Here is a 26,473-nt window from a genome sequence, read left to right on the forward strand (position 1 = left end):
TGTACAAATTCAGAATGCTCTAATACTATAAGCATGGTACATAAACCATTCATCTATTTAGCATGAAAACTAAAACAAAACTTAAAGATAATATCTATAATAATATATTAGGACATAGGCAATATAAAAAGATATAAAGTGGGATTCAAGCCATATAAACAAGCTTTTTTTTTATTTTTCACAACCTAAATTCCAAAGACAAAATCCAACCAGTTCCAGAATATTCTAGATCGTGTGTATATTAACTAAACAAAGTGTTTAAAATGAACATTTACAACAAAAACAAAACACTAATTTGTCAATCAATGTTGGCTTCACCATTTCTTGTCTTTTCTTTATATTTATCCAAATTCTCCATCTTTAAGTCATCTTCCTTTTTATACTGAGTATATTCCATCTCTTTTTCTGGGTTTGGAATTGATTGCCCCTTTGGTAGCAAGAAACATTCAGCATTCAAAACTTGCTCAGCAGTCATTGAATTTCTAAGGTATATCAAGCTACAGAGAAGGGATTTGACATTATCATCCTGCAAGGAAAAACAAATGTTAAAAAATATATCAAAATCAAGACAAAACAAAAGGAAAAAACCTATAAAATGAAAGAGAAAAAAATAATACTCCTTTTCACTGATTAAAGCTAAGATCAAATTTTTCTATTTTTAAAGATTCCTACCAACTTCAACTACTTTTTGCTATAAATTGGATTATCTTCAGTAATAAAACAACAAAACTGAATTATGAAAAAATGTAAAAGAAAAAAGGAAGCCAGGCATGGTGGCGCTTGCTTGTAATTCCGACATTTGAGAGGCTGAGACAGGAGGATCAAGGATCAAGGCCCGGAGGTAGAAAGCCTCTGGGTTCCATCCCCAGTACCACCAAAAAAAAAAAAAGAACAAGGTATTCATAAAGACCCACATTTCTAAATTTCAAAACTCTAAGACTTACATCTCCAAATTTCAAAACTTACTACAGAGTAACACTATTTAAGACAAAACAATACAGACACAGAACAGATACATAGTTGGTCCTTGACTTAGGATGGTTCAATTTACCAATTTTTAATTTTACAATTATGTAAAAATAGTATATATTCAGCAGAAACCATACTTCAAAATTTTAATTTTGATCTTTTCCCAGTCTAGCAATAGAGAGTGCAACACTGTCTCGTGATGGGTAGGTAGCTACAGTGAGCCACGGCTCCCAAGCAGCCGCACGGTCACAAAGATAACCAAGCAACGTTCTGCAGTGAGCTGTGCTGCTTAGTAGGATGTTCTGTGGGTTGGGTATATGAAGTGCATTTTCAGCTTATGAAAGCTTTAAAAGTATGGAGCCCCAATACCAGGATGCAGGAACATCTGTAGTAGAATTATGAGTCTTGTAATAAGCCTATATACATCTGTGGTCAACTGATTTTGAAAAGAATGCCAAGACCATTGGATGGTTTTCACAAAAAATGGTGCTGAACAACTGGGTAGCCTCATGTAAAGAATGAAGCCAGAACCTTGCCTCACAAAATAAATCAGATATCTGAACGTAAGAGTTAAAATTATAAAAATATGAGGAAAATATAAAGGTAAATATCTGTGACTTTGGATTTAACAAAGGACTCAGAGATGACACTGAAAGCACCAGCAACAAAACGGGGGAAATGGACTGTGAGCACTGGCAACATCCATGCTTCAAAGCCCCCATCAGAAAATGAACGCACCACCCACAGAGTGGGGAGAACATCTGCACACCGGGCATCAATAAGGAATGTGTACCTGGGAAGCAACACTTACAATGCAATGATAAAAAAAAACAGTGCAATTTTAAAGTAGGCGAAGAGCCAGGGTTGGGGGCGCACACTTGGAATGCTAATACTTGGGAGGCTGAGACAGGGGGGTTTCAGGCTCCAGGGCAGCCTCAGCAATTTATCAAGACACTCAGCAACTTTAGACTCTGTTTCAAAGCCGGCGTGGTGGCGCACGCTTGTAATCCCAGCGCTTGGGAGGCTGAGACAGGAGGATCGCACAGGTTCAAAGCCAGCCTCAGCTACTTAGTGAGGTTCTTAGCAACTTAGTGAGACCCTGTTTCCAAATAAAATATAAAATAGGTCTGGGAGTATAGCCCAGAGGTAGAAAAGCCCCTGGGTTCCACACCCCCCCAAAAAAAAGACTGTTTCAAAAACAGAAAATAAAACAGGGCTAGGGGTATGGTTTAGAGGTAGAATGTCCTGGGTTCAATCCCCAGTACCACAAAAATAAACACATACATATATAAATATGTGAATATATAAATACATAAGTAAATAGGCAGGCAAAGGATCTATGTCGGTATTTCTCCAAGGAAGACATAAAAGAGGCAAATGAGCATAGGAAAACATGGCCAATGTTATTAATTGCCAGGAAAATAAAAATCAAAGCTATAATGAGATATCATACCCAGTAGGGAGGCTAGAATCAAAAACCCTGATAAATGGTGGTGAGGATGAGGAAAACCGAATGCTAACACACTGCTAATAGAAATATAAAATAGCATAGCTGGGCATGATGGCCCACACTTGTAATCCCAGTACCTGGGAGGCTGAGACGGGCGGATTCAGGTTCGCAACCAGCCTCAGCTACTTAGAGAGGCCCTCTACAGCTTAGTGAGACCCTGTTTCAAAATAAAGAATAAAATCGAGCTGGATGTAGCTCAGAAGTAATATGCCCCTAAGTTCAATCTTCAGTACCACAAAAAAAAAGAAATATAAAATAGCACAAATACTTTGGAAGACAGTCCAGAAATTCCTCAAACAACTAAATAGAATTGCAACATGACTCAGTAATTCTATTAATAAGCACATACCCAAGAGAAATGAAAGAATTATATCCACTCAAAAAGTGTGTACAATTTTATTTATAGCAGCATTATTCACAATAGACAAGAGGTAGAAAACGCCCAGATGTTCATCAACAAGCCAATAAGCAGATGTATAAAATGTGGTGCAGCTATTCAATAGAATATTATTTGGTCACAAAAAGAAAATATCAATACCAGAACTTGGATGAACCTTGAAAACACTATGCTAAGTAAAAGCACACAATTTGCATTAATTACACGATCCCATTCATATAAATGTTCCTAACAGAGAAATATATAGATGCAGATGAGTGGCTGGTTAGGGCCAGAGTGAGAAATGGATAAGAGGTGATATAGACTATGAAGGCATTTGTTTTGGTTTGGGTACTAGAAATCAATTTAAGGGGCATTCTACCTTTGAGCTATAAACCCAGCCGTCTTTATTTTTTAATTTTGAAACAAGGTCTAAGTTACTAAGGATCTTGTTAAACTGTTGAGGCTGGCCTCACACCTGCTGTCCTCTTGTCTCAGAGTCCCAAGTACTGAGATTAAAAGCATGCACCACCACACCCAGCTTGGAGTTGGACCTTTTTTTTTTTTTTTTTTTTTTTTTTTGGTGGTACTGGTGGGTGGAACCCAGGAGCTTTTCTACTTCCAGGCTACACTCCCAGACCTATTTTATACTATTTTATACTTTATTTGGAAACAGGGTCTCACTAAAATGCTGACAGCCTCACTAAGTAGCTGAGGCTGGCTTCGAACCTGTGTGATCCTTCTGTCTCAGCCTCCCAAGCACGGAGATTACAAGCGTGCGCCACCACGCCCGGCTGGAGCTTTTTTTTAAAGTGATGAAAATGATTTGTTTACAAAACTGAGGACTGAATTCAGGGCCTCACTCATGCTGGGAAAGTCTTCTACCACCAAGCTACATTCCCAGCCCTTTTAATTTTTTTATTTTCAGACCAAGTCTCACTAAATAGCCTGAGCTAGCCTCCTCCTCCTCCCCAAGAAACTAGGATCACTGTTGTATACTACCAACCTTGGCTATTTCTTGTTTTCTTTCTTTCTTTCTCTCTCTTTTTTTTTTTTTTTTCCCCAATACTGGGGATTGAACCCAGGGATAGTCTACCTCCAAGCTACAACCCCAGCCCTATTTTTTATTCTTTATTTTGGACCAGCATCTCATTAAGTTGCAGAAGGCCTAAGTATCTGAGGCTGGCTGCAAACCACCATCCTATCTCGGCCTCCCAAGTACTGATATTACAAGCATGCGCCACCACGGCCAGCCTCTGGCTATTTCTTTTTCTTTTCTCTTTTGTGGTATTGGGGATGGACCCAGATGCATTCTACCTTAGTGTTCTACTCCCAGCCTGATTTTCTTATTTGGAAACAAGGTCTTACTAGGTTGATGAGCGGCTCATTATTTCCTGAGACTGTCCTTGAACCTGCGAACCTTCTTGTCTCAGCCTCCCAAGTACTGGGATTACAGGCATATCACACCACATCCATCTGTAACTTTTTTTTTTTCAGGGCTGTAGATGGAACCTAGGGGCATTCTACCTCCGAGCTACACCCCCAGCCCGATTTTTAAATTGTTTATTTTGAAACAGGGTCTCACTAAGTTGCAGAGGGCCTAAGTAGCTGAGGCTGGCTGCAAACCACGATCCTCCTGTTTCAGCCTCCCAAGTACTGGGAATACAAGCATGCACCACCATATCTGGCTATTTCTTAATAAAACTATTTTAAAATTATTTAAAGGCATGTCATCTTTCATTAAATTTAAAGCCCATCAAAACATTAAAAATAAAATACTATTAACCATGACAAAAAGCCTTCAATTCTAAGAAATACCTCAATTCCAGTTAGCAAATTGTTAAAAAATTAATAACAAAAATCTTAGAATCAGTCCCATATAGTAAGATATAAAATAATAATAAAAGTGCTAAATGAAGAGATACTTTTGCAACCACAAAGTCTATAATTAAGGCTGTAATTCTCCTTCAAATTAACCTATAAATCTGATGTAATTCCAAATCTCAACAAACACTTAAGTAAATGACAAAAAGGCCACATACCAAATGAAACTGATCCACTTTGGGGATTCCATCTTCATTTGTCCCAAATTCTTGATTTTGAACAGAAAGCTATGAAAGAAAACAAGAAGGAACAGATCCCCATGTATCAAAATACTAACCCAGGAGGACTGCCCTATCTAACTCTGAAGCCTAGTGAACAGAGCTCACTTTACAAAGCACAGTCACTCTTGCAGGGTAAAAATGCTTTAATAACCACTTGTTCACAAGCAACCAAATGGTTCCTGAGTCTCCTGCAGTACCAAGCACTATAAACATCTCAACACTTCACCTTATAAGAAAATGTATTAAATTCAGTACTCTATCTCATGCTGCTTTTGTTACTAGAGCTCCATGGAATATTCTAAAGTTGAGTGTTATAATGCCTCAGCATGTTTCTTATTACTCAGAACTGCTTTGGCTACTCTGGGTCTTTTGTCTTTCCATATGATTTTTAAGACTTTTTTCCTAGGTCTATGAAGAGTATCATTGATATTTTGATAGGGATTACTTTGAATCTGTTCATCATCACTTTAGTGGTAGGAGAGCCTTTTTTGGTGGTACTGGGGTTCCTGGAAGCCCTTCTACCTCTGGGCTACACTCCCAGACCTATTTTATACTTTTTTTTGGGGGTGGGGGGACAGGGTCTCTTAAGCTAGCGTGGCTGGCTTTGAACCTGCTCGATCTTCTTGTCTCCACCTCCCAAGTGCGGGGATTACAAATGTGTGCCACCACGCCCAGTTAGGTAGCCATTTTGACAATGTTTATTTTGTATCCAAGAACATGGAAGGTCTATCTTTGAGGATCATCGTCTTTTCTTCAGTATACTTTTCATTATAGATGTCTGTTACTTCCTTAGATTTATTCCTAAGTATTTATTATAGGCTACTGTGAATGAAATTGTTTTCTAGATTTCTTTTTCAATGGATTTGTGGTTAGTGTATAGAAAAAGCTATTGATTTTTTAAATTTGTTCTATGGTACTAGGGATTGAACCTAAAGTCATTCTACCTCTGAGCTATACCCACAGGCCTATTTTACTTCTTATTTTGAAACAGGTCTTACCAAGTTGTGGAGGGCCTAAATTCCTGAGGGTTAGAAATAACACGAACCTGATATCCTGCCTCAGCCTTCCAAATACTGGGATTACAGACATGCACCACCACATGAGGCTAAAAGCTATTGATCTTTGTAAGTTAATTTTGTATCTGGCTACTTTACTGAATTTGTTTATCAGGAGTCCCAGGCCCTAAGGTCATTCCTTTCCTGAACTTAACAGGAGAGCCACCAACACCAACAGGTGCACACTTGTAAACCATGCATTTGGGAGGCTGAGACAGGAGGATCGCGGTTCTAAGACAGCCTCACCTACTTAGTGAGGCCCTCTGCAACTTAGTGAGACCTTGTTTCAAAATAAAGAATAAAAAATAGAGCTGGCGGTATAGCTTGAAGTACCAGTACCACACACACACAAAAAAAATCATAAAACTTCTAAAAAAAAAAAAAATCTTGAAAACAAGCAGAGAGAAATGAAATTACCTAAAAAGGAATACCATTTTTTTTTTAAGGATCACAGGTTCAAGGACAGCCTCAGCATGTAGTGAGACTCTCAGCAACCTAGTGAGACCCTGTTTCAAAACAAAAAATAAGCCAGGCGTGGTGGCGCACGCTTGTAATCACCGCGCTTGGGAGGTGGAGACAGGAGGACCGCGCTGACTCGGAGCCAGCCCTGCTGGCTTAAGAGACCCTGTTTCCAAAAATAAAAAAGTACAAAATAGGTCTGAGAGTGTAGCCTGGAGTAGAAGGGCTTCCAGGAACCCCAGTACAACAAAATAAAATAAAATAAAATAAAATAAAATAAAATAAAATAAAATAGAGCTGGCTGGGGGTATATCTCAAGAGTTAGAATGCTCCTGGGTTCAATCCCCAGTACCACACACACACACACAAAAAGAAGCCCACTTTTGCCACTTGTATTCAACACAATACTAGAAGTTCTAACTAGAGCAATTAGCCAAGAAATAAAGGGCATTCAATTTGGAAAGAAGAAAGTAAAACTGTTCACAAATGAAAGAATCATATACAAAGAAAACTCTTTTAAGATTTCACTTTAAGACCTGTTAGAATAAACAAAGTTACTGAATATAAGTAAAATCAATATACAAAAAAGAAAAGGTTCAAAGTTACAGGTTTCTAAAATTGTACATTATTAATGAAAAATAGCAAAGCATGCATATGTAAATTATTCTGTGGGGAGGAGGGACACCTGCGGAGGAAGGTTCTTGTATACCTCAAACCGTAGGACTAGTACTTCTTTTTGTTGCTTAATTATACTGGCTACAACAGGGATCAGAAAACCAGGGCTTCTGCACGAAATCAATCCCAATAAGCCAAGAATTAAGCCAAGAGTGGTGCCCACATTTTTTAGTATTTAAAAAAAAAATCAAAAGAATACTATCTCATATGACACATAGAAATTACATAAAATTCAAATCCCAGTGTCCATTAATAAACGCTCATTGGAGCGGAGCCACACTCACTGGTCCCCTGGACAGCTGCATTTGTTCTACAGCAGCAGAAGTCAGTGCTAGCAACCAGACCACCGGGCCCACAGAGCCTAGAGTATTTGCCAACTGGCCCTTCATGGAAAGTGCTGACCCCTGAGCAACAGCCTGCAGCACGGTGCTGATGAGAAGAACTTCCCTTGGTAATACTCAGCCCTTCGTGGTCCTTAGCGCAGGTAAGAAACGGCATGTGGTGTACTCTGGGAGCAGGACCCTGGCTCCGGCTCATTTATTCTTCACAATGCATCGATCTCTTCCAGATTAACATAGGGCAAAATTTTCATCTTCACTGTTAATCCTGACTTTAACAAAACTAAGGCAATAATATACCTATACTGTATGCCAAGCAAATTTATACAAAGTGTATATACAGTAGATAATAGGAAATGTATCAACAGTTGTTAAAACTAAAATAGAATTCTACTTAAGTCTACCATTGCTCTTTATCAAAAGTAGTAAGCTAAGGAGAATCATCACTTTACACAATGACATACATATAAGTAAGCAAGCGGCCGGTCTATTTAAAGAATAACATACCCACAACAGAAGGCAACCGTAAGCGTATAAGTCTGAGCTTGGAGAAGGAGGCTGCCCCATCTTCAGCTCAGGTGACAGCAAACTCAAGCCCCCGACCACCATGCTCACCGAGGCTCGCTGGCTCTACAAGAGCAGGATTTTAAATGTTTCAAGGCTAAGACAACTGAGGTGACTTTATGTAAGATACTCTGAATTTATTAAAGTTCATTCTGAAATAGTTCCTTCTCCTGCTTTCAAATACTTTTATCTAATTTCTGTTATTATAACTTGCTCTTAAAATCAGTCTCAAAATTAACAGACTTTTATTACATACAAACTGTAGGATTGATAGATTCGACATAACCATTAATTCCTTGATTACTGCTATTCTGGTATGCTTTTGGTCATTTTAATAAATTTCATAAGGACCAACAGTCAACTGTAGTGCTATTTTCTTCTTCTTCTTTTTTTTTTTTTTTTTGGTGGTGCTAGGAATAGAACCCACACGCATTCTACCTCTGAGCTATACCCCCAGTCCAATTTTTCATTCTTTATTTTGAAACAGGGCCTCAATAAGTTGCGGAGGGCCTCACTAAGTAGCTGAGACTATCCATAAACCCGATCCTCCTATCTCAGCCTCCCAAGTACTGGGATTACAAGCATGTGCCACCATGCCCATTGAAAATTCTACATTTTGTGTGTCTGGTGGTGATACTGGGGATCGAACCCAGGAGAATTTTACCTCCAAGCTACAACCCCAGCCACTGGGTTTTGGTGTGTGTGTGTGTGTGTATTTTTTGTTTGTTTTTGCAGAACTGGGGGTTGAACCCAAGGACATTCTACCTCTGATTTATAGTCCCAATTCTCATTTTCATTCTTTAATTTGAAATAAGGTCTAAGTTGGAGAGGGCCTCACTAAGTAGTTAAGATTGTCCACGAACCCATGATCCTCCTGCCTCAGCCTCTCTACTGGGATTACAAGCATGCACCACCACACCCAGCTCCATTTTTCTTTTTTATTTCTAAACAGGGTCCCACTAAGCTGCTAAGGGACTAAGTTGCTGAGGCTGGCTTCAATTCCAATAGCCTCTTGTCTCTGCCTCCCAAATACTGGGATTGCAGGTACAAATCACCATACCAGCTCGAAGTAATTTTTTTACATTTAACTTCTACAAAGCATTTTTCCTTACTGGTCATTTTTTAAATTCAACATCCCTAACATGTCAAGGGACAACCACTGGCAATGGTATGACACCAAAATTTAATCAAACCTTGGCTGAAACCTCTACTATCCCACTATGTAACCTTAGGCTTTAACTTCTTTGAGCATAAGCTTATTTATAAAGTGAAATTGCAACCTCATAGAGTTAATGTAAACATAAAGGTAATTAGCATAATGCCCAGCACCACCTATGGCTATTAATTAGAGCTTCTTCTCCTACTGTCATTATCCTTGCTTCTCCAAGTGTATACCAAACACACCACATGGGGATACACACACACACACACACACACACACACACACACACACACACACACCATCCCCAGTACTGCAAAAAAAAGTGTATGTATAAAAATTTATATGTATAAATTATATATATACACACACACTTCAAAACATCATGTTGTACACAGTAAAGACATACAAGTTTTTTCAATTTAAATAAATAAATTAGAGAAAATTGCTCCCTCATTATCATGTATAGTATGAGACTGCCAATTCTATCAAAAAAATTTCACAGCAGCTGTCTGGTCTTTGCTGTCTCTACCAACTGCCCATCCTAAGATAATGTGGCACCAAATTAATAGCCGCTGTAGTTGGACGAGAACTTAAATTAAATGAAAAAGCCCAAAGTTTCTAAGTTTCCAAATATGCACATTATTAATAAAAAATAACAAAGTATGTATATTTATTTATTTAATTTAAGCCAGGTGTGGTGGTGCACAGCTGTAATCCCCATATTTGGGCCACTGAGACAGGAGGATCGCAGGTTCAAGGCCAGCCTCAGCTACTTAGTAAGGCCCTCTGCAACTTAGTGAGACCTTGTTTCAAAATAAAGAATAAGAAATAGGGCTGGAGATGCAGCTCAGAGGTAGAATGCCCCTGGGTTCAATTACCAGTACTGCAAAAAAGTAAAAATAAAAATAAATAAAACACAAAAATTTAGAAACTTGCTCTACCACCTGATGGGTAACTGCTTACACGACCTGACAGGACTGAAAGCACAAGCATCGCCACACGTCACTGTGCCGTGTGCAGGCTCTGAACACGAGCTCAGCTGCTTTCCAGTGATAACACCAAACCCAGAAGCCACCTGTAAAACCACAGTTTACCAGAGATTTGGTGAAGTCAAAATCGCCAACAATTCCTTGTTCACGATTTAAAGCAAATACATTGTTCTGATGAAGGGACCCATGAATTATGCCGGCCTTGTGCAATGTATGCAGGCCCCGGGCAACGCCTTTCATGACCTTTAGAGCTTCCTATAGATAAGTAAAGACAAAAAAGGTTAGAAATAGGCAAACCATTTTAATACACGAATCCTTTCTATACTAAAACAATGTTCAAAAATAAGTAAAATTTCCTCCAAATAAAACCTTTAAAAGAGAGCATAAAGAATTATAGGCCAGATTCTGATGTGTGTGCATACACACGAGAGGCAGTGCTGGAAGAGAGGGAGAGGGCGGACTGTCGATGCACAAACACACAGCCCACAGGCTCTAAAGGACTTAGATTAAAAATGACAACCAGGTAAACTAAAGCAGCCATAAAAGAGGAGAGGGAAACAGTTTTACTAGGCAGGAAGAATCAGGGCCTCCTTTTTGTGATTACTTAAATTTACAATGATAAAAATTAAAGCTGCCACTTAAGCACGTAAAATACCAAGAGTGATATGAGGCAATTCACATCCATCTCAGCTTAATGGTTACAAGCTCGGTGGAACCAGAAAGATCTCATTTCAAGCTCAACTCTTCCTCATCCACATACAACTCACTTTATAGGGCTGATGTGACGACTGAACAGAATGGCACAGTCAAAATCTCCCTGGCCCAGCATGCGGCGGGCCCTAAGTAAGTGGTGGGTAAGCACGGGGCACACTGTCTCTCACTCCCTGGAGGCAGTGCTATACTTACCTCTGAAGTCAAAGGCACACTCGCTTGAACAGCACTCAGGTTTGCCCTGGCATGGTACGGGACCATCAGATAAGCCATGGGATCAGACTGGGAAGCAAAACAGAGTGTGATTCCAATGAAAATTTCTTCAACATAATTTTAGTATACACTGATTCTATAACTTTTGCTTTATACTAGAAGGAATTACTACCCTAAAACTTGGAACCAAAACTTGTTTTAACTAAAATGTTTTCTGCAGGAGACAAGCATAAGAACTTTACCTTACACAAAAACAGGAATATCAGTGGCAGCAACCCAGAATCTCCTTTGGCTTCTCTCCAGGCTCGGTGATAAGTAGCTGCTCTCTGAATCACCGTGGCTTCTGTATCGACATCCACAGAATAGCCCTTGTATCAAAACAGAGGCACTGGTCATTCCAAGATCAAAATTCCTACTCTAATTATATGTAACTCCAACTTACATGTAACAAATGATTTTTATGAATCAAATTTAAATTTTTAATTTAATAAGTATCTTTTCTGTCTGCTTTGGATGCTATAATGTAGAAAAAAGAATAATTCTACCTGTTGCTCATTGTACATTCTAGAATGTGTAGCAATTATGGCTAATATAAATATTCAACTATTGTTATTAACACTTTTCCAGATCAGTCAACAGAGAAATTAAAAAGCAGAAGCTTGTGCTGATGTCGGGCGTGGTGGCACACGCTTGTAATCCCCGTGCTTGGGAGGCGGAGACAGGAGGATTGCGCAGGTTCGAAGCCAGCCGCGCTGGCTTAAGAGACCCTGTTTCCAAATAAAAATATAAAAACAGGTCTGGGAGTATAGCCTGGAGGTAGAAGGGCTTCCAGGAACCCCAGTACCACAAAAAAAAAAAAAGCTTGTGCTGACCATATGGCTGAGATTTATTTTTCCCTAGTACTGGAGATTGAACCCAGGGGCATTCTACACCTCCAAGCTAAACTATTTCATTATTATAATTTATTGTTATTTATTATTATTATTACTATTAATAATAATAATAATAATAATAATAATAATAATAATTTTGAAACAAGGTCTAAAAGTAGCAGGTGGCTGAGGCTGGCCGCAAACCTGTGATCCTCCTGTCTCAGCCTCCCAAGTACTAGGATTATAAGCATGCCATCACACCCAGCTGAGATTCTGAGGAGAAATGTTTAAGAAAGTGAAAATTTTAAACTCATCTCAAAAAAGCAATGAATCCTATAAAGATGGATACTATTTAGGGAAATGAGGGAAAGTCAAAGTTAGTTCTGAGTTGGGTGCAATGGTGCACATGTATAATCTCTGTACTTAGGAGGTCGAGACAAGAGGATCACAGGGTCAAGGCCAGCCTGAACGACTTCGAGAGACTGTCTCAAAATTAGAAATAAAAAGGACTGGGTATTAGCTCAGAAGTGTAGAGCATCATGGAGTTTAATCCCCAGTACCACACACGTATCAACAATATTAGTTCTAGAAACCACACTGGAAGGACAATCATCATGCCAGTCAGCTCACATTATTTAGAAAATAAATGGATTTTTCTTTCCTGAAAAATAACTCCACCACTCCCCAACTTCTGAATCTCCCACAAGTCATAACAGTTACCTTTAAGAGGACTGTCTGCCCATTAACTTCAGAGCACACCAAAGGGCGCTTGCTGCTAAGTTCCTTCATGGGCTCAGCATCAAGAAGGTCCCGTTCCAGACTCATTGTAAGAAGACCACCAGAGTTCTAGGCACAAGTTTTTATCACAGTTAAAGAACCAAAAAATTCCTAGCACTTTTAAATCATCAGATAGTTAGCTATAGCCAGGCATGGTGGTACATGCTTGTAATCCCAGCATTTGGGAGGCTGAGACAGGAGTCCTCCTGAGACAGGAGGACTGCAGTTCGTGGACAGCCTCAGCTACTTAGAGAGGCCCTCCACAACTCAGTGAGACCCTGTTCCAAAATAAATTTTAAAAAGGGCAGAGGGTGTAGCTCAGAGATTGAATGCCCCTGGATTCCATCCCTAGTACCACAAAAAAGAAGTCACAGCACACATTAATCATGCTACACTTCTAGAACTAGTACCTAGATCCTACATACGATAAGCATTAATGAGATGAACTTCCAGGGAAACCTAATGTTTCCCTAAAAACCTCATGGATTTCCTGAAAATACTTAATAAAAGGGCAGCTGTAGAATAGTAATGAGAAATCTAAACATTATGACTACTATGCAAAAAATTCTAACACCTCTGCCTTGAGTCTTCAAAAGCCAAAATGCCTTTCATTTTAATTCCATCAGATATTTCTGCAACTTTTTCTTTTTGGGGGAGGTACCAGGAACTGAACCCAGGGGCATTCTACCTCTGAGCTCAACAAGGTCTCACAAAGTTGCGAAGGGGCTAAGTAGCTGAGGCTGTTCGCGAACCTGTGATCCTCCTGTCTTAGCCTCCCAAGTACTAGGATTGCAAGCAGCAACCTTTTAATAGGAAAAATTTTCATACTAAAAACTAAGAGTTAACATTTTATTTTGTGTGGTACTGGGGATGGAACCCAGGGGCATTCTACCTCCTAGATATACCCTCAGCCCTAATTTTTACTCTTTATTTTGAAACAGGGCCTAAGTAGCTGAGGTTGTCTGTGAACCGCAATCCTACTGTCTCAGCCTCCCAAATGCTGGGTTTACAAGTGTGTGCCACCATGCACAGCCAGTTAACATTTTAAATCAAGTTAAGTTTTACTGATGTGCAGTTTTAGTAAAAAAATTTTAAAAAAAGTCACAGAATTATTTCCTATTTTTCTACGTGTTTTTAATATATTTAGTTAATCCACAAAGGGATTCCTGAGCATACATCACAGTTAAACATTTTAAGGTCATTAAAAGTTTCCATAAACCATTATTCAAACTTTTATATCTTTTATAATGAAGAAGATTAACGTATCTTTAGAAATTAACTTATCAGTCCTGTCTGGTACACATAAGCACTCCACTCTACTACAGGAGCTAATCTCTAAGTTAGAACTGAAGACCTTCAAGGAAAAACTCATATTTTTTAAAGTTTAGTCTGGAAAAAACTTCATTAAAGAACTTTAATCTTACATATTTATGATAAGAAACGCACATTTTTACATAAATATCCTTTGTTTGCACTAAATTTAAGCTATTATAGACTTTATATCAATCCTAAAAAATACAGTTGGCCCCCCATATCTATGAATTGCACATCCATAGTTTCAACCATGAATTTTTAAAAAATTCTTTTTTAATGTGTGTCCTGAACATGCTCAGACTTTTTGCCATGCTTCCCTAAACAATACTACATAACAACTATTTGCTTAGCACTTACATTATATTAAGTACTGTAAGTAATCTAGGTATTATTTAAAGTATTCAGAAGATGCTTATAGGTTATATGCAAATACTAAGCCATTTCTACAAGGACTTGAGCATCTTGGATTTTGTATCCTGGAACCACTTCCCCAGAGATCCCCAGTAAGGACTATACCTGATCTAGTCCCTCATCCCTAGCAGGCAATACAAAACAGAATAAAGAGTCTGTCCTGAGAGCCAGGGCTTACCCCATCCTGCTCCACACTGCCTCTGCCTACGCTAAACGCTCAGCCCTTGAACCCTGCCTGCCGGGAAAGCCCAGCCCACCTCAACATCTCTCCTTTAACCTAATCCTCTCAGATCCTCTCCCAGCCTGCTTTAACTTGAAGTACACATTGTGCTTAAATTTCTCATGGCTAGCAATATCCTGTTTTCATACTAACTCTTGAAACAGCAGTAAAAAAAAAAAAATTATCATTTCAAAAGAAACATACATAGTTCAAACTAATGCCATGCTATATCCTTAATGAGAATAAGGAGAGAACAGAGAAAAACATGCAATTAACATAAAGGTTAAAATGTGTACTATGCAACTACTTAAGACGGTCTTGAGAAAAGGTTCTAATAATACTTAAAAACATTCATCAGAAAGACTTTTATAGAGAATGCTAAAAATTCACACTGAAACATAGTCTGAACATCATCACTTTTCCACACTCTCTGCAGAGCAGTATTTCTCTGAGGAAACAAAGCTTACCATGTACTTAAGTAATCCTATTTCAGGATAAAGGAGAGGCAGTTCAGGGAACCATTTCTGTGCCAAGCTACTCAGCTTTTCCTAAAGTTAAAACAATATTTTTACTGTAGATCAATAATTATTTAACTGACATATTGCCATTCAAAAAATATAACACATCAGCATCTTTTACATATTTAATAAGATATTACCGTTGGTTCTCATTTCACTTCAAGAAATATCAAGCAAAAACCAAGTGACATCTTGAATCTAAATTACACCTTACAAAAGGAAAACTTAATTACCAACCTTACGCCTTGTGTACACATATAAGCACAAATACTGCCTAAGGTCAAAGTCCACTCTCATTTCCAAACTAAAATGAAAAAGTGTGATACTACACCAATCTGAATCATAAAACCCATTATTTCCCAAAATATTAAGAACGCAGTAACATTTTATATTGGCTATTACATTTAGAAGGAAAAATCATTAGAGCTTTGAGACAAAAAATAGCTCTACACAGATTACTCTGAAGCAAATGTGAAAAATTAAGGATCATCATGAAAAAGTCACATCCCACATGTTTATTTTAAAAACTTAGATATTTGTTAAAATTTATCCAAATGCTCATAAGGTGTTACATGAAATACTCTTGAAAATAAGGCATGATACTTAAAATGTCTTATTTTCATAGTATTTTTATTTTACAAAGCACTGTTTAACTTCTCCCCTATAATATATCACTCAGATATAAAATTCAATATTCTCTCCATCAAAAAAATAATAAGCTAGCCGGGTGTGGTGGCGCACACTTGTAATCCCCACGCTTGGGAGGCTGAAACAGGAGGATCACACAGGTTCAAAGCAAGCCTCACTGGCTTAAGAGACCCTGTTTCCAAATAAAAATATAAAAAATAGGTGTCTGGGAGTGTAGCCCGGAGGCAGAAGGGTTTCCAGGAACCCCAGTACCGCCAATAAATAAATAAATGAATGAATAAATAAATAAGCTAGCCAGGCGTGGTGGCGCACACTCATAATCCCCACGCTTGGGAGGTGGATACAGGAGGATCGCGCAGGTTTGAAGCCAGCCTCGCTGGCTTAAGAGACCCTATTTCCAAATAAAAAAATATAAAATAGGTCTGGGAATGTAGCCCAAGAAGGGTTCCATCCCCAATACCACCAAAAATAAAAATTAAAAAAATTAAAAATAAACTGACAGATTCCCCTCAGGTAAGAGAAATTCGAGATAGAGCGAAGACTCAAAAGTGGAACTTTAGCCAGGCATAATGGCACACACTTGTAATCCCAGTACTTCGGGGACTGAGAAAAGAGAATCACAGGTTCCCAGCCAGCCTCAGTAGTTTAGTGAAGCTCTCAGCAACTTAGTGAGACTGTTTCCAAATAAAATATAAAAATAAGTTTGGGGGTACAGCCTAGAGGTAGGAGACCCCTGGGTTCCATCCCCAGTACCCCAAAAATAAATTTTAAAAAATAGGGCTGGGTAACCAAGCGTGGTGGCACACGCTTGTAATCCCAGCATTTGGGAGGCTGAGACAGGAGGATAGTGGTTCGAGGACAGCCTCAGCTACTTAGTGAGGCCCTTTGCAACTTAGTGAGTTCTGTTTCAAAATAAAAGAGTAAAAAATAGGACTGAGAGTGTAGCTTGGAGGGTCCTTCCCCAATACCGAAAAAAAAAAAAAAGCCAAACTTCTCTCCAAAACTAGATATTTTGTTTTATTCTTCAATTAAACTATGCTGCTGATTAATGTTTCATTGCAACATTATGCTAAAGCAATACTCAAACAGGCTTAAGAAGTCTTTATTCTTTGTTTTAAAAAGTGTCTTAAAGTGTGTGTGTATGTGTGTGCACGCAAACTTGCACATCTTAATCTCAACTCTAAAAGGAAATTTTAAGTCGAAAAGGTAATGGTGATTATTACTGTTACCACTGAGTAAGAAAGTTACAAGTTTTTTTTCTTCTTTACAAGTTCTGTCACTTCCACATTGGTACAATGGTCATTAATCATTTTAACAGAAGATACTAATTTCAGACTGGGGGGATATAGCTCAGTGGTAGAGTGTTTGCCAAGTATGCCTAAAGCCCTAGGTTCAATCCCCAGCACTGCCAAAAAGAAACGATTAACATCTAAATTCACACTAACATTTCTTATTTTTCTTTCTTTTCGTTCTTTTTTTTTTTCTTTTTCTTTTTCTTTTTCTTTTTCAGTACTGGGGAATAGAACCCAGGGGCATTACCTCTGAGCTACATTCCCAGCCCTATTTTTCTTTTTTGAAACAGGGTCTCACTGAGTTGTAAAGGGCCTCACTAAGTAGCTGAGGCTGACTTCGAACCTGCATGATCCTTTGGTCTCAGCCTCCCAAATGCTGGGATGACAAGAGTGCGCTACCATGCCCAGCTATTCACACTAACATTTCAATGCCAAGATAGCAACTCTAATCTTATTAGTATAGTCCATTTCATAAAGTGGATATGTGAATTCAATTTCTAGAATAAAATCTATTTTAAAGTTTCAAATACTTACATACTCTTCCCTCTCCTGGTAAATCTCCTGGAAGACTCTACTGCGCAACTGAGTTATTTCTTGTTTTATTTTCTCAATTTCAGATCCATCGTGGTCATCTGACTTTAATCAAAAGAAAAGGTGGTTTCATAGGTTTATTAAGTAGACTGAAAACAAATCTTTCTATAATAATCAGTGCAAATTCTCTAGTAAGTAAATCATTCTAGGTGATTTCTATGTATCCTTCAGTATCTAGCATATAACAGACTTTCATAACATTTGTTGAATTAACTTATATCAGTTTATTCTAACAATGACTTTTCTAAAACATACACAAATTATAAAAATAAATATAAAATCAATTACAAAGACTTTTGTCTCTTAATTCACTGTAGATTTTCTCAAACATAATTACTGCAAGATAAAGTAAATGTTAAGATTAACAGCCAGAGCTGGGTGTGGTAGCACACGCTTGTAATTCCAGCATTTGGGAGGCTAAAACAGGAGGACTGAGGTTCGCAAACAGCCTCAGCTACTTAGCGAGGCTCTTTGCAACTCATTCAGACCCTGTTTCAGAAATTAAAGAATAAAAAAAAAAAAAAATAGGCCTGGGGGTGGTGTAACTCGGAGGTAGAATGCCCCTGGGTTCCATCCCCAGTACCACAAAACAAACAAACAAACAAACAAACAAACAAACAACAGCCTGAATTAACTTCCCTGGAATTGTTTTTTTATATAAAATTTGCAAAAAATAACAAAAAAGGAGAAAATATATAAAGTATCTACTGCAGCAAAAAAGACATATGACTCACAAATACTCATAAGACTGTTTCAATAAATAAGCCATCTTAAACTATGTAAGCTCTCAAAGTTAAACATATTTTTTCAAAAGTTAAAAACTTAGACTAAAAAAAAATCACCTTCCCCAGAGCCCAGAATAGGATAAAACTTGCCAGGTGTGGTGGAACATGCTTGTAATCCCAGAATTTGGGAGGCTGAGACAGGAGAATCACGGTTTGCAACCAGCCTCAGCTACTTAGTGAGGCCCTCTCCAACTCAGTGAGACCCTGTTTCAAAATAGAGAATAAAAAAAAATAGGACTAGGGGTGTAGCTTGGAGGTAGAAAGCCCCATTCCCGGACCACAAAATAATAAATAAATAAATAAATAAATAGGATAAGATAGGATAAAACTGGAAAACTCTTTAAACTATGAAATGAAGTCTAGAATATTTCCTACTCCCCTCCCAATCAAGTGCTCAGGAGAGGAAGACAGACATGATTTAGATAGATTTAAGACATGATATAGATTCCTTCCGGAAATAAATCAAAACCTCAAGAGAATTACCAATTGAGTCAGAATTTCAAGCTTAAGGAAGGGGGTTAACCCAGATTAAAACATCCCAGTCGCCAGGCGTGGTGGCGCATGCTTGTAATGCCTACACTTGGGAGGCTGAGACAGGAGGATGGCACAGGTTTGAAGCCAGCCTCAGCTACTTAGTGAGGCTCTCAGCAACTAGTGAGACCCTGTTTCCAAATAAAAATATAAAATAGGTCTGGGAGTATACCCCAGAGGTAGAAAGCCCTTGGGTTTCATTTCCAGTACCACAAAAAAATAAAATTAAAAATAAAACATCCCAATCCCTCCAGCTCTTCATATAAAAACAACTCAAAATACTTGAAAGAAATATTAATTCCAGCCTTGAAAAAGAGTTAACAAAAGATAATATGATCTTTAAAACTCAACACAATCCCTGGGGGAACACGGGAAGCATCCTGTTTGTCACCTGTATGTCGTAGCGTGCATCCTAGTAGACATTCTAACCAACCAGAGAAAAGGAGTTGGGAAATTACTGCAAAATGTTCATGTTACTCAAAGCTAAGTTAGCCACATAAAATTTTTGCAAAGAACATTTAATTAGGGCTGAGATGTTAGGAAGCTTAGTGGTAGAGTGCTAGTCTAATATGCACAAGGTCTTAGGTTCAATCCCCAGAACCTCAAAAAAAAAAAAAGACTATATAGACATTCAATTACATGGGAAATTAATGTCTCAGTTTTATTTTTATACTCAGGAAAAAAGGTAAAATACAAGCTGGGCGTGGTGGTTCACACTTGTAATCCAGGCATTTGGGAGACTGAGACAGGAGGTTTGTGGTTCAAGAACAGCCTCAGCTACTTAGTGAAGCCCTTTGCAACTCAGTGAGACCCAGTTTCAAAACAAAAAAGAATAAAAAAAAAAAAAAAAACAGGGCTGGGAGTGCAACTCAGCGGTAGAATGCCCCTGGGTTCCTTCTCCATTACCGAGAAAAAAAAAGTAAAATACATACAAGAAAAGGTGAATTCAACGCCTTTCTTCTTTTACAGAGTGAATTTAGGCCTGACTTTGACAAAACAGAGCCCAAGCAAACGAAGCCCAGTTCAGTCAGAAGAACAGTTTCCTTACTTCTTCCATGTTGTTCTTTTCAACCATTTTCCACCTCAGTCGTGCTTTTAAGCCTTTCAGTGACTTCTTAATGAACAGCAAGTGGTCCACACTGGGGCTCTTATTTAAGCATTCAACAATCTGCTTTTTAAACTGAGAGAAGGAGTTACCATATTTTCAAATACAGCAGCCAATAACATTCACTGAACAATCACTTAACTGACCAATTACTACTTTTCTACTAAGATTTGAGTTCAGACTGAAATACTAAGGAACTTTTAGTAATTTTCAACAAGTTTTAATAGTTTTCATTCCTTTTAAATTATAAATAATAATTTTATAAATCTGAGGCCTTACAAATAAAAATTATATACAAAAATTCTGCAGTGTTCTTTATGGTAGAAAAAATGGTAGTAACCTTAATGTCCAACATACATGAAAGGTTATATAATGTTATACATTTATACAAGAGTGATAACTCAGTCACTCAAAATGACAATTCAGAATAATCATTAATCCTATGTGAACATGTTCATAATATGCTATTAAATGAACAAAATATTTTCAAAGTAGCTTAGGAAACAATGTAATACACATTATATGTATGTATGTGTGGGTGTGGGTAGGTGTGCCCATCCAAAAAGGAAAAATTGTGAAACTCTAACAGGGTAAGAGAATCATAAGCAATGTTTTTATTTCTTCTTATCTTTCTGTATATAGTAAGTTTCCTTTGGTAAACTGTGAAGACAATGAAGAAAATAATGACAAAGGTTATGTTTTCAAGTATATAAAAAAATTAAAGATTTTAGCCAGGCGTGGTAGAACACGCTTGTAATCCCCGCACTTGGGAGGCTGAGCCAGGAGGATTGTGCACACACAAAGCCAGCCTCAGCCACTTAGTGAGACCCTGTTTCCAAATAAAATATAAAATAGGTCTGGGAGTATAGCCCAGAAGTAGAAGCCCCTGGGTTTCACCCCCAGTACCATCCCCCAAAAAATTAAAGATTTTAGATAATATAAAATATATCTTGCCAGTCACAATGGCACACACGTATAATCCCAGCTACCAGGATGACTGGAATAAAAGGATCAAAAGACTGAGGTCAGTTTGGTCAACTTAGTGAGACCCTGCCTCAAAATAAAATAAATAAATAAATAAAAAGGGCTGGGAGATGCCAGATGAGGCGGTGCACACTGATGATCCCAGTATTTGGGTAACTGAGACAGGAGGATCACGGTTCACAGCCAGCCTCAGCTACTTAGTGTGGCCCTCCTCAACTCAGAGAGACCCTGTTTCAAAATAATGAAAATAGGGCTGGGAGTGTAGCTCAAAGGTAGTATGCCCCTGAGTTCAATTTCCTAACTAAAAAAAGGGGGAGCTAGGAATGTATCTCAGTGATAAGAGCACCCATCATCAATCCCCAATACCACACATATACCAAAAAAAAAAATATATATATATATATATATATACACACACACATACATGTTTATAAAAAAAATTACCATTCCTACTTTATAGAGGGAATTCAGTTATATGCCAGATAACCACAGTTATACTGTTTCCCTAGCAATAATAATCTGCCAACATAGTATTAAACTACTTGAGAAAATGGTAAGTACTAAAAATTCAAAGCATCAATTTATAAGACCAGTAAGAAAAAACAAAATCCAACCTCAGCGCTGTTCTTGTACTTGGACTGTACCATGGCAATGAGCCTCTCCTCGGTATGGATCTTCTGCAGAACCTGACTGTAGGTATTTAAAATGATCTCCTTATCTGCATCACCTTGCTCCTAAATGAAATTATATGCAGAATTAATTACACAGAACAGAATAGCCTAAATAAAACCTTCAATAACCATGGGAAAACTTCAGCGATACCTTTGACAAATTGTTAGATTCTTTTCAAATGATTTCTGAAGCACTATTTTTTTCTAGAATAGATTGATATAAAAAATATTCACAGCTGGGCATGGTGGCACACATCTGTAATCCCAATACTTAGGAAGCTGAGACAGGAGGATCACAGGTTCAAAACCAGATCAGCAACTCAGTGAGGCTCAGGTCAGCTTAGTTAGATCCTGTTTCCAAATAAAAAAATTAAAAATAGGACTGGGTGTAGCTCAGAGATAGAATGCTTGCTCCTGGGTTCAATCCCAGCACCAAAATTGAAATAAATATATATATTTTCATATGGAAAACTTTATCCCTATTATACTACATGTTAGTCCTCAAAGTATCAGGAGTAACCTTAAAGGGGTACAGGGAAATGAGTATGTTAAATATACGAATCAAATACAATACAGAACTTTGACACTTTTTTTTATTTTTTGTTTTGTTTTGTACTGGGGATTGAACCCAAAGGCATACTACCTCTGAGATACACCTCCAGCCTGATTTTATTTCTTATTTAGAACCAAAGTCTCATTAGGTTGTTCAGAGCCTCACTAAATTGCTGAGGGGTGATCCACCTGTCTCAGCTTCCCAAGTATAGGGATTATAGTTGTGTGTCATCACACCCAGCCTGAAATTATTTTTAAGCTGGGTGTGGTAGCTCACACTTATAATATCAGCATTTGGGAGGCTGACACAGGATGATCACAGTTCGTGGCCAGCCTCAGCCACTACTTAGGCCCTTTGCAGCTTAGTGAGACCCTGTTTCAAAAATAAAGAATGAAAAACAGAGCTGGGGGGGGGGGAGTTGCTCAGAAGTAGAATGTCCCTGGGTTCCATCCCCAGTACTGCAAAAAAAAAATGTTTAAAAATCATTTATTAACAATCACTTCTGCTGAGCATGGTGGTGCATGTTTGTAATCCCTGTACTTGGGAGAATGAGACTTTTTCAAAAGAGAAAATAAAAAACAGGGCTGGGGGTGTAGCTCAGAGGTAAAATGCCCCTGAGTTCAATCCCAAGTGCCACACACACACACACACACACACACACACACACACACACTTCTGATATCAAGTCTGACAAAACCAATCAAGTCTATTTAATAATATGGAAATACAATAATTCATAGTGTATTTTAATGCACTAACAACAAAATTGAAAAATGTAAAAAAGAAGGAAAATGAAAAGCATAGCCCCTGGGACTTTGGAAAGCAGCCTAAATAACTAGGAAAGAGTCCTTGTGAGCAATGTTAAGATTACAAAATGCTCTTTTGAAGAACTACAAAAATGCCAGGTGTGGTGGCACACGCTTGTAATCCCCGCGCTTGGGAGGCGGAAGCAGGATTGTGCTGGTTCAAAGCCAGCCTCTCTGGCTTAAGAGACCCGGTTTCCAAATAAAAATATAAAATAGGTCTGGGAGTGTAGCCCGGAGTTAGAAGGATTTCCAGGAACCCCAGTACCACCAAAAAAAAGAAAAAGAAAAGAACTAAAGAACTACAAAAATTTTAATCCACTTTGTTCCACTATCCCCCAGATGTGGAATGCCTATAAAAACTTAAATTGAGCAAAATATAACACTTATGATAACTTTAAAATGATCTTTGAATATTCACTATGTTGACTGAATTGAAAACTTAGGATTTGCAATACAAAATATACACAATAGGGAAAGGAACAACTAATCAAGCTTGTGTGTCTACTTTAAAGCTCTTCAAGACTTTATTTCAAGTTTTCACAAGATCTAAGGAGTTTTTTCTTAAAGTCATTAGGTAAACTCAAGAATAAAATTATATAAAAAGATGACTGACTCGTATTAAAAGGGGCTTCCTAGCAGGGTGTGGTGGTGCACAACTGTGATCCCAGTAACTGGAGGCTGAGGCAAGAGGATCACAGGTTTGAGGATAGCCTCAGAAACACTGAGATTCTCATCAACTTAGACCTTTTTCCAAATAAAAATAAAAATAAGGCTTTCGGCTACTTAGTGAGGCTCTCAACAACTTAGTGAGACCCTGTTTCCAAATAAAGTATAATATAGGTCTGGAGTATAACCCAGAGGTAGAAAAGCCCTGGGTTCCACAACTAGTACCACCAAAAAAAAAAAAAGGCCTATAAAAGGAAAACTCAGATCAGTCTTTATACTTTCTAACATAGCAAGAGAAACCATTACTTCAAAGAAAGCAATAACAAAGAGAACCAATACTCACAATCAGAGATATCTCCAGCTCTTTGGAGACACATGACTCAGTCTTCTCTAGTATTTCATCAATATTACCAACTGTATCTTCACAATTCAGTGATTCTTCCAAAGACAGATCAAAAACCTCATTTGCAAAAATAAAAACATTAAGCATTTCAGTTAGTTAATTCACTTAGCTTCCACTGTACCCTTATACTTGAAAGAGAACATTAGGTTATACCCTGGGCAATACAGGGGAAACACATTACAGCGATGAAGTACACACCCCCATAAAACTTACACACAAGTAGTATACTTAAAGAAAATTAATGGTTAGGAGAGGTAAAAGGACAAGCCAGAGGAAAACACAGGAACAAAACCATGACGGTCATTTTTTTTTTTTTACAAAGAAAGGAGCAGTCTGACCAAAAGCTGATAAAACACCTTGGCTGCCCAGGTGGCAATTTCAAATCTGACAGGAAGACTTCTGGGAAGATGGCAACTGAAAAAAGCAGCGTTTACGAGTCCTGCTAACACTCGATCTCTATTGCCACAAAATCAGCGCTTTTCATAGCCAAAAAACACTATCAGCAGAGAAATAAAAACTGTAAATACAAGGGTCAGAGAAAAAGAAGACTAGAAGAACAACCATAGACCAGAAAAGAAACCCACCCGCATTGCAGCAGCGGAGCCGTGCCGGCGCCATCTTGCCTCACAGCACCAGGTTCCAGAGAGAAAAGGTAAACAAGGAGCTAAACTGAACAGCTGCGTATCATTCGGGTGTAATTCAGCAGTTCTTTCAGTGCAAAGAACATCTAAAACTCCCAGTGGCCAAGCTCATCACACCCTCCAGGGATTCAGAACAGAGCTCAAAACCAGAAAAGAAATATGCCAGCCTCACGACCGAGGACATGGCAGCAGCATCATACTGCCAGTGGCAACAGCAAGTTCAGGATGTCCGCAACAGCTCCAGATCAGTGCACTCACTCAACAACCATAAGTGAAATTGCGGCCCCTAAAGGCAAAATCCCAGCACTGCACCCCCAGGGTCTTACGTAGCTTTGATAATCTCCCTGAGTCTGAGATTTAGCAGTTCAACCCAGTGAAGGAGTGGCGGTGGCTGAGATACCACACCCTAGTAACAGCTCGCCGTGGAAAAACAACCAGCCCAGGACCCCCCACGGTATCACGCAGCCACGATTAACTCCCTGGGTCTGAGACTTGCGATACAACCCAGTAAAGGAGTAGTGGCGACTGAGATTACCACAGACTCGAGATCCAGAGTACCCTAAGTGAAGTCGTGATGACCCAGGGAAGAACCCAGAGAAGGCACAAACTTCTGAAATCATGGGAAAGAGGAATAACAATGGAGCAATGAACGCCCACAACCCCACAATATCAGAATCTGATAAAACAGGAATTCAGAGATCTCCAGAAGATCAAATCAGGAATATAACTGTAGAAATAATACAAGACCTTCGAAAAGAATTTAGAGAGAATATAAAAGAAATAAAGGATGTAATCATTGAGGTAAAGGCCTCAATTTAAAGTATAAACAATCGATTAGACCACATGGAGAATAGAATCTCGCTCCTAGAAGATGATCACTCCAAAAACGAAGGCAGAGTTTATAATTTAGAAAAAAAAAAAATCCGACAGCAGGAATTTGACATTGAAGAAATATGGACCCATTTTAAGAGAGCTAACCTAAGAATAATTGGAATACATCTAACCTAAGAATAATCAGAACAGAGGAGGGAAAAGAAGATAAAACCAAAGGGATCAATAATCTCTTCAAGGAAGTAATAGCAGAAAATTTTCCAAACATAGAGCAAGAGGTCGATACACAAGTCCAGGAAACTTACATAACTCCCTTTAGACAGGATCAGAGAAGAGGATCCCCACGCCACATAATTGTCAAAATGACCAATGTGGAAAGCAAGCAGAGAATCTTAAAGGCAACAAAAACAAAAGGCCAAGTGATATTTAGAGGCAAACCAATTAGAATCACTCCAGACTTCCCAAACCAAGTCATGAAAGCTAGACGGGATTGGAGTAACATATTCCAAACTCTGAAAGAAAACAACTTCCAGCCAAAAATTTCCCACCCAGCAAAACTATCTATCAAATTAGATGGGGAAATAAGAAGCTTCCATGACAAACAGAAACCAAAAGAATTTATGTCTTCAAAACCAGTGCTAAAGAAAATACTCAAAGAGATTAATTACAAAGAAGAAATAGATAATACACACCAGAACCAGAGAAACAAGATTTCCCATCCAGCAGAC

The 26,473-nt window shown here is 38.3% G+C and overlaps 1 protein-coding gene across 1 annotated transcript in view; it reads right to left on the minus strand.

Moving 5' to 3' along the window:
* Positions 1 to 298: 298 nt before the first annotated feature.
* STK31 (serine/threonine kinase 31) overlaps positions 299 to 26,473 on the minus strand; it is a gene marked incomplete at both ends in the record, with an annotated part of 61,120 nt that continues 34,945 nt past the window's right edge. Inside the window, 12 exons of the mRNA XM_080700850.1 lie at positions 299 to 526; positions 4,898 to 4,966; positions 7,995 to 8,117; positions 10,308 to 10,457; positions 11,109 to 11,195; positions 11,369 to 11,494; positions 12,719 to 12,844; positions 15,188 to 15,268; positions 17,713 to 17,814; positions 20,134 to 20,265; positions 21,789 to 21,908; positions 24,214 to 24,330. Coding sequence (XP_080556976.1) covers positions 299 to 526; positions 4,898 to 4,966; positions 7,995 to 8,117; positions 10,308 to 10,457; positions 11,109 to 11,195; positions 11,369 to 11,494; positions 12,719 to 12,844; positions 15,188 to 15,268; positions 17,713 to 17,814; positions 20,134 to 20,265; positions 21,789 to 21,908; positions 24,214 to 24,330 — 1,461 coding nt within the window. The remainder of the gene's footprint in view (positions 527 to 4,897; positions 4,967 to 7,994; positions 8,118 to 10,307; positions 10,458 to 11,108; positions 11,196 to 11,368; positions 11,495 to 12,718; positions 12,845 to 15,187; positions 15,269 to 17,712; positions 17,815 to 20,133; positions 20,266 to 21,788; positions 21,909 to 24,213; positions 24,331 to 26,473) is intronic.

The sequence above is a fragment of the Muscardinus avellanarius genome (assembly GCF_963383645.1).
Source record: "Muscardinus avellanarius genome assembly, chromosome: 9".
Classification (NCBI taxonomy): Eukaryota; Metazoa; Chordata; class Mammalia; order Rodentia; family Gliridae; genus Muscardinus; species Muscardinus avellanarius.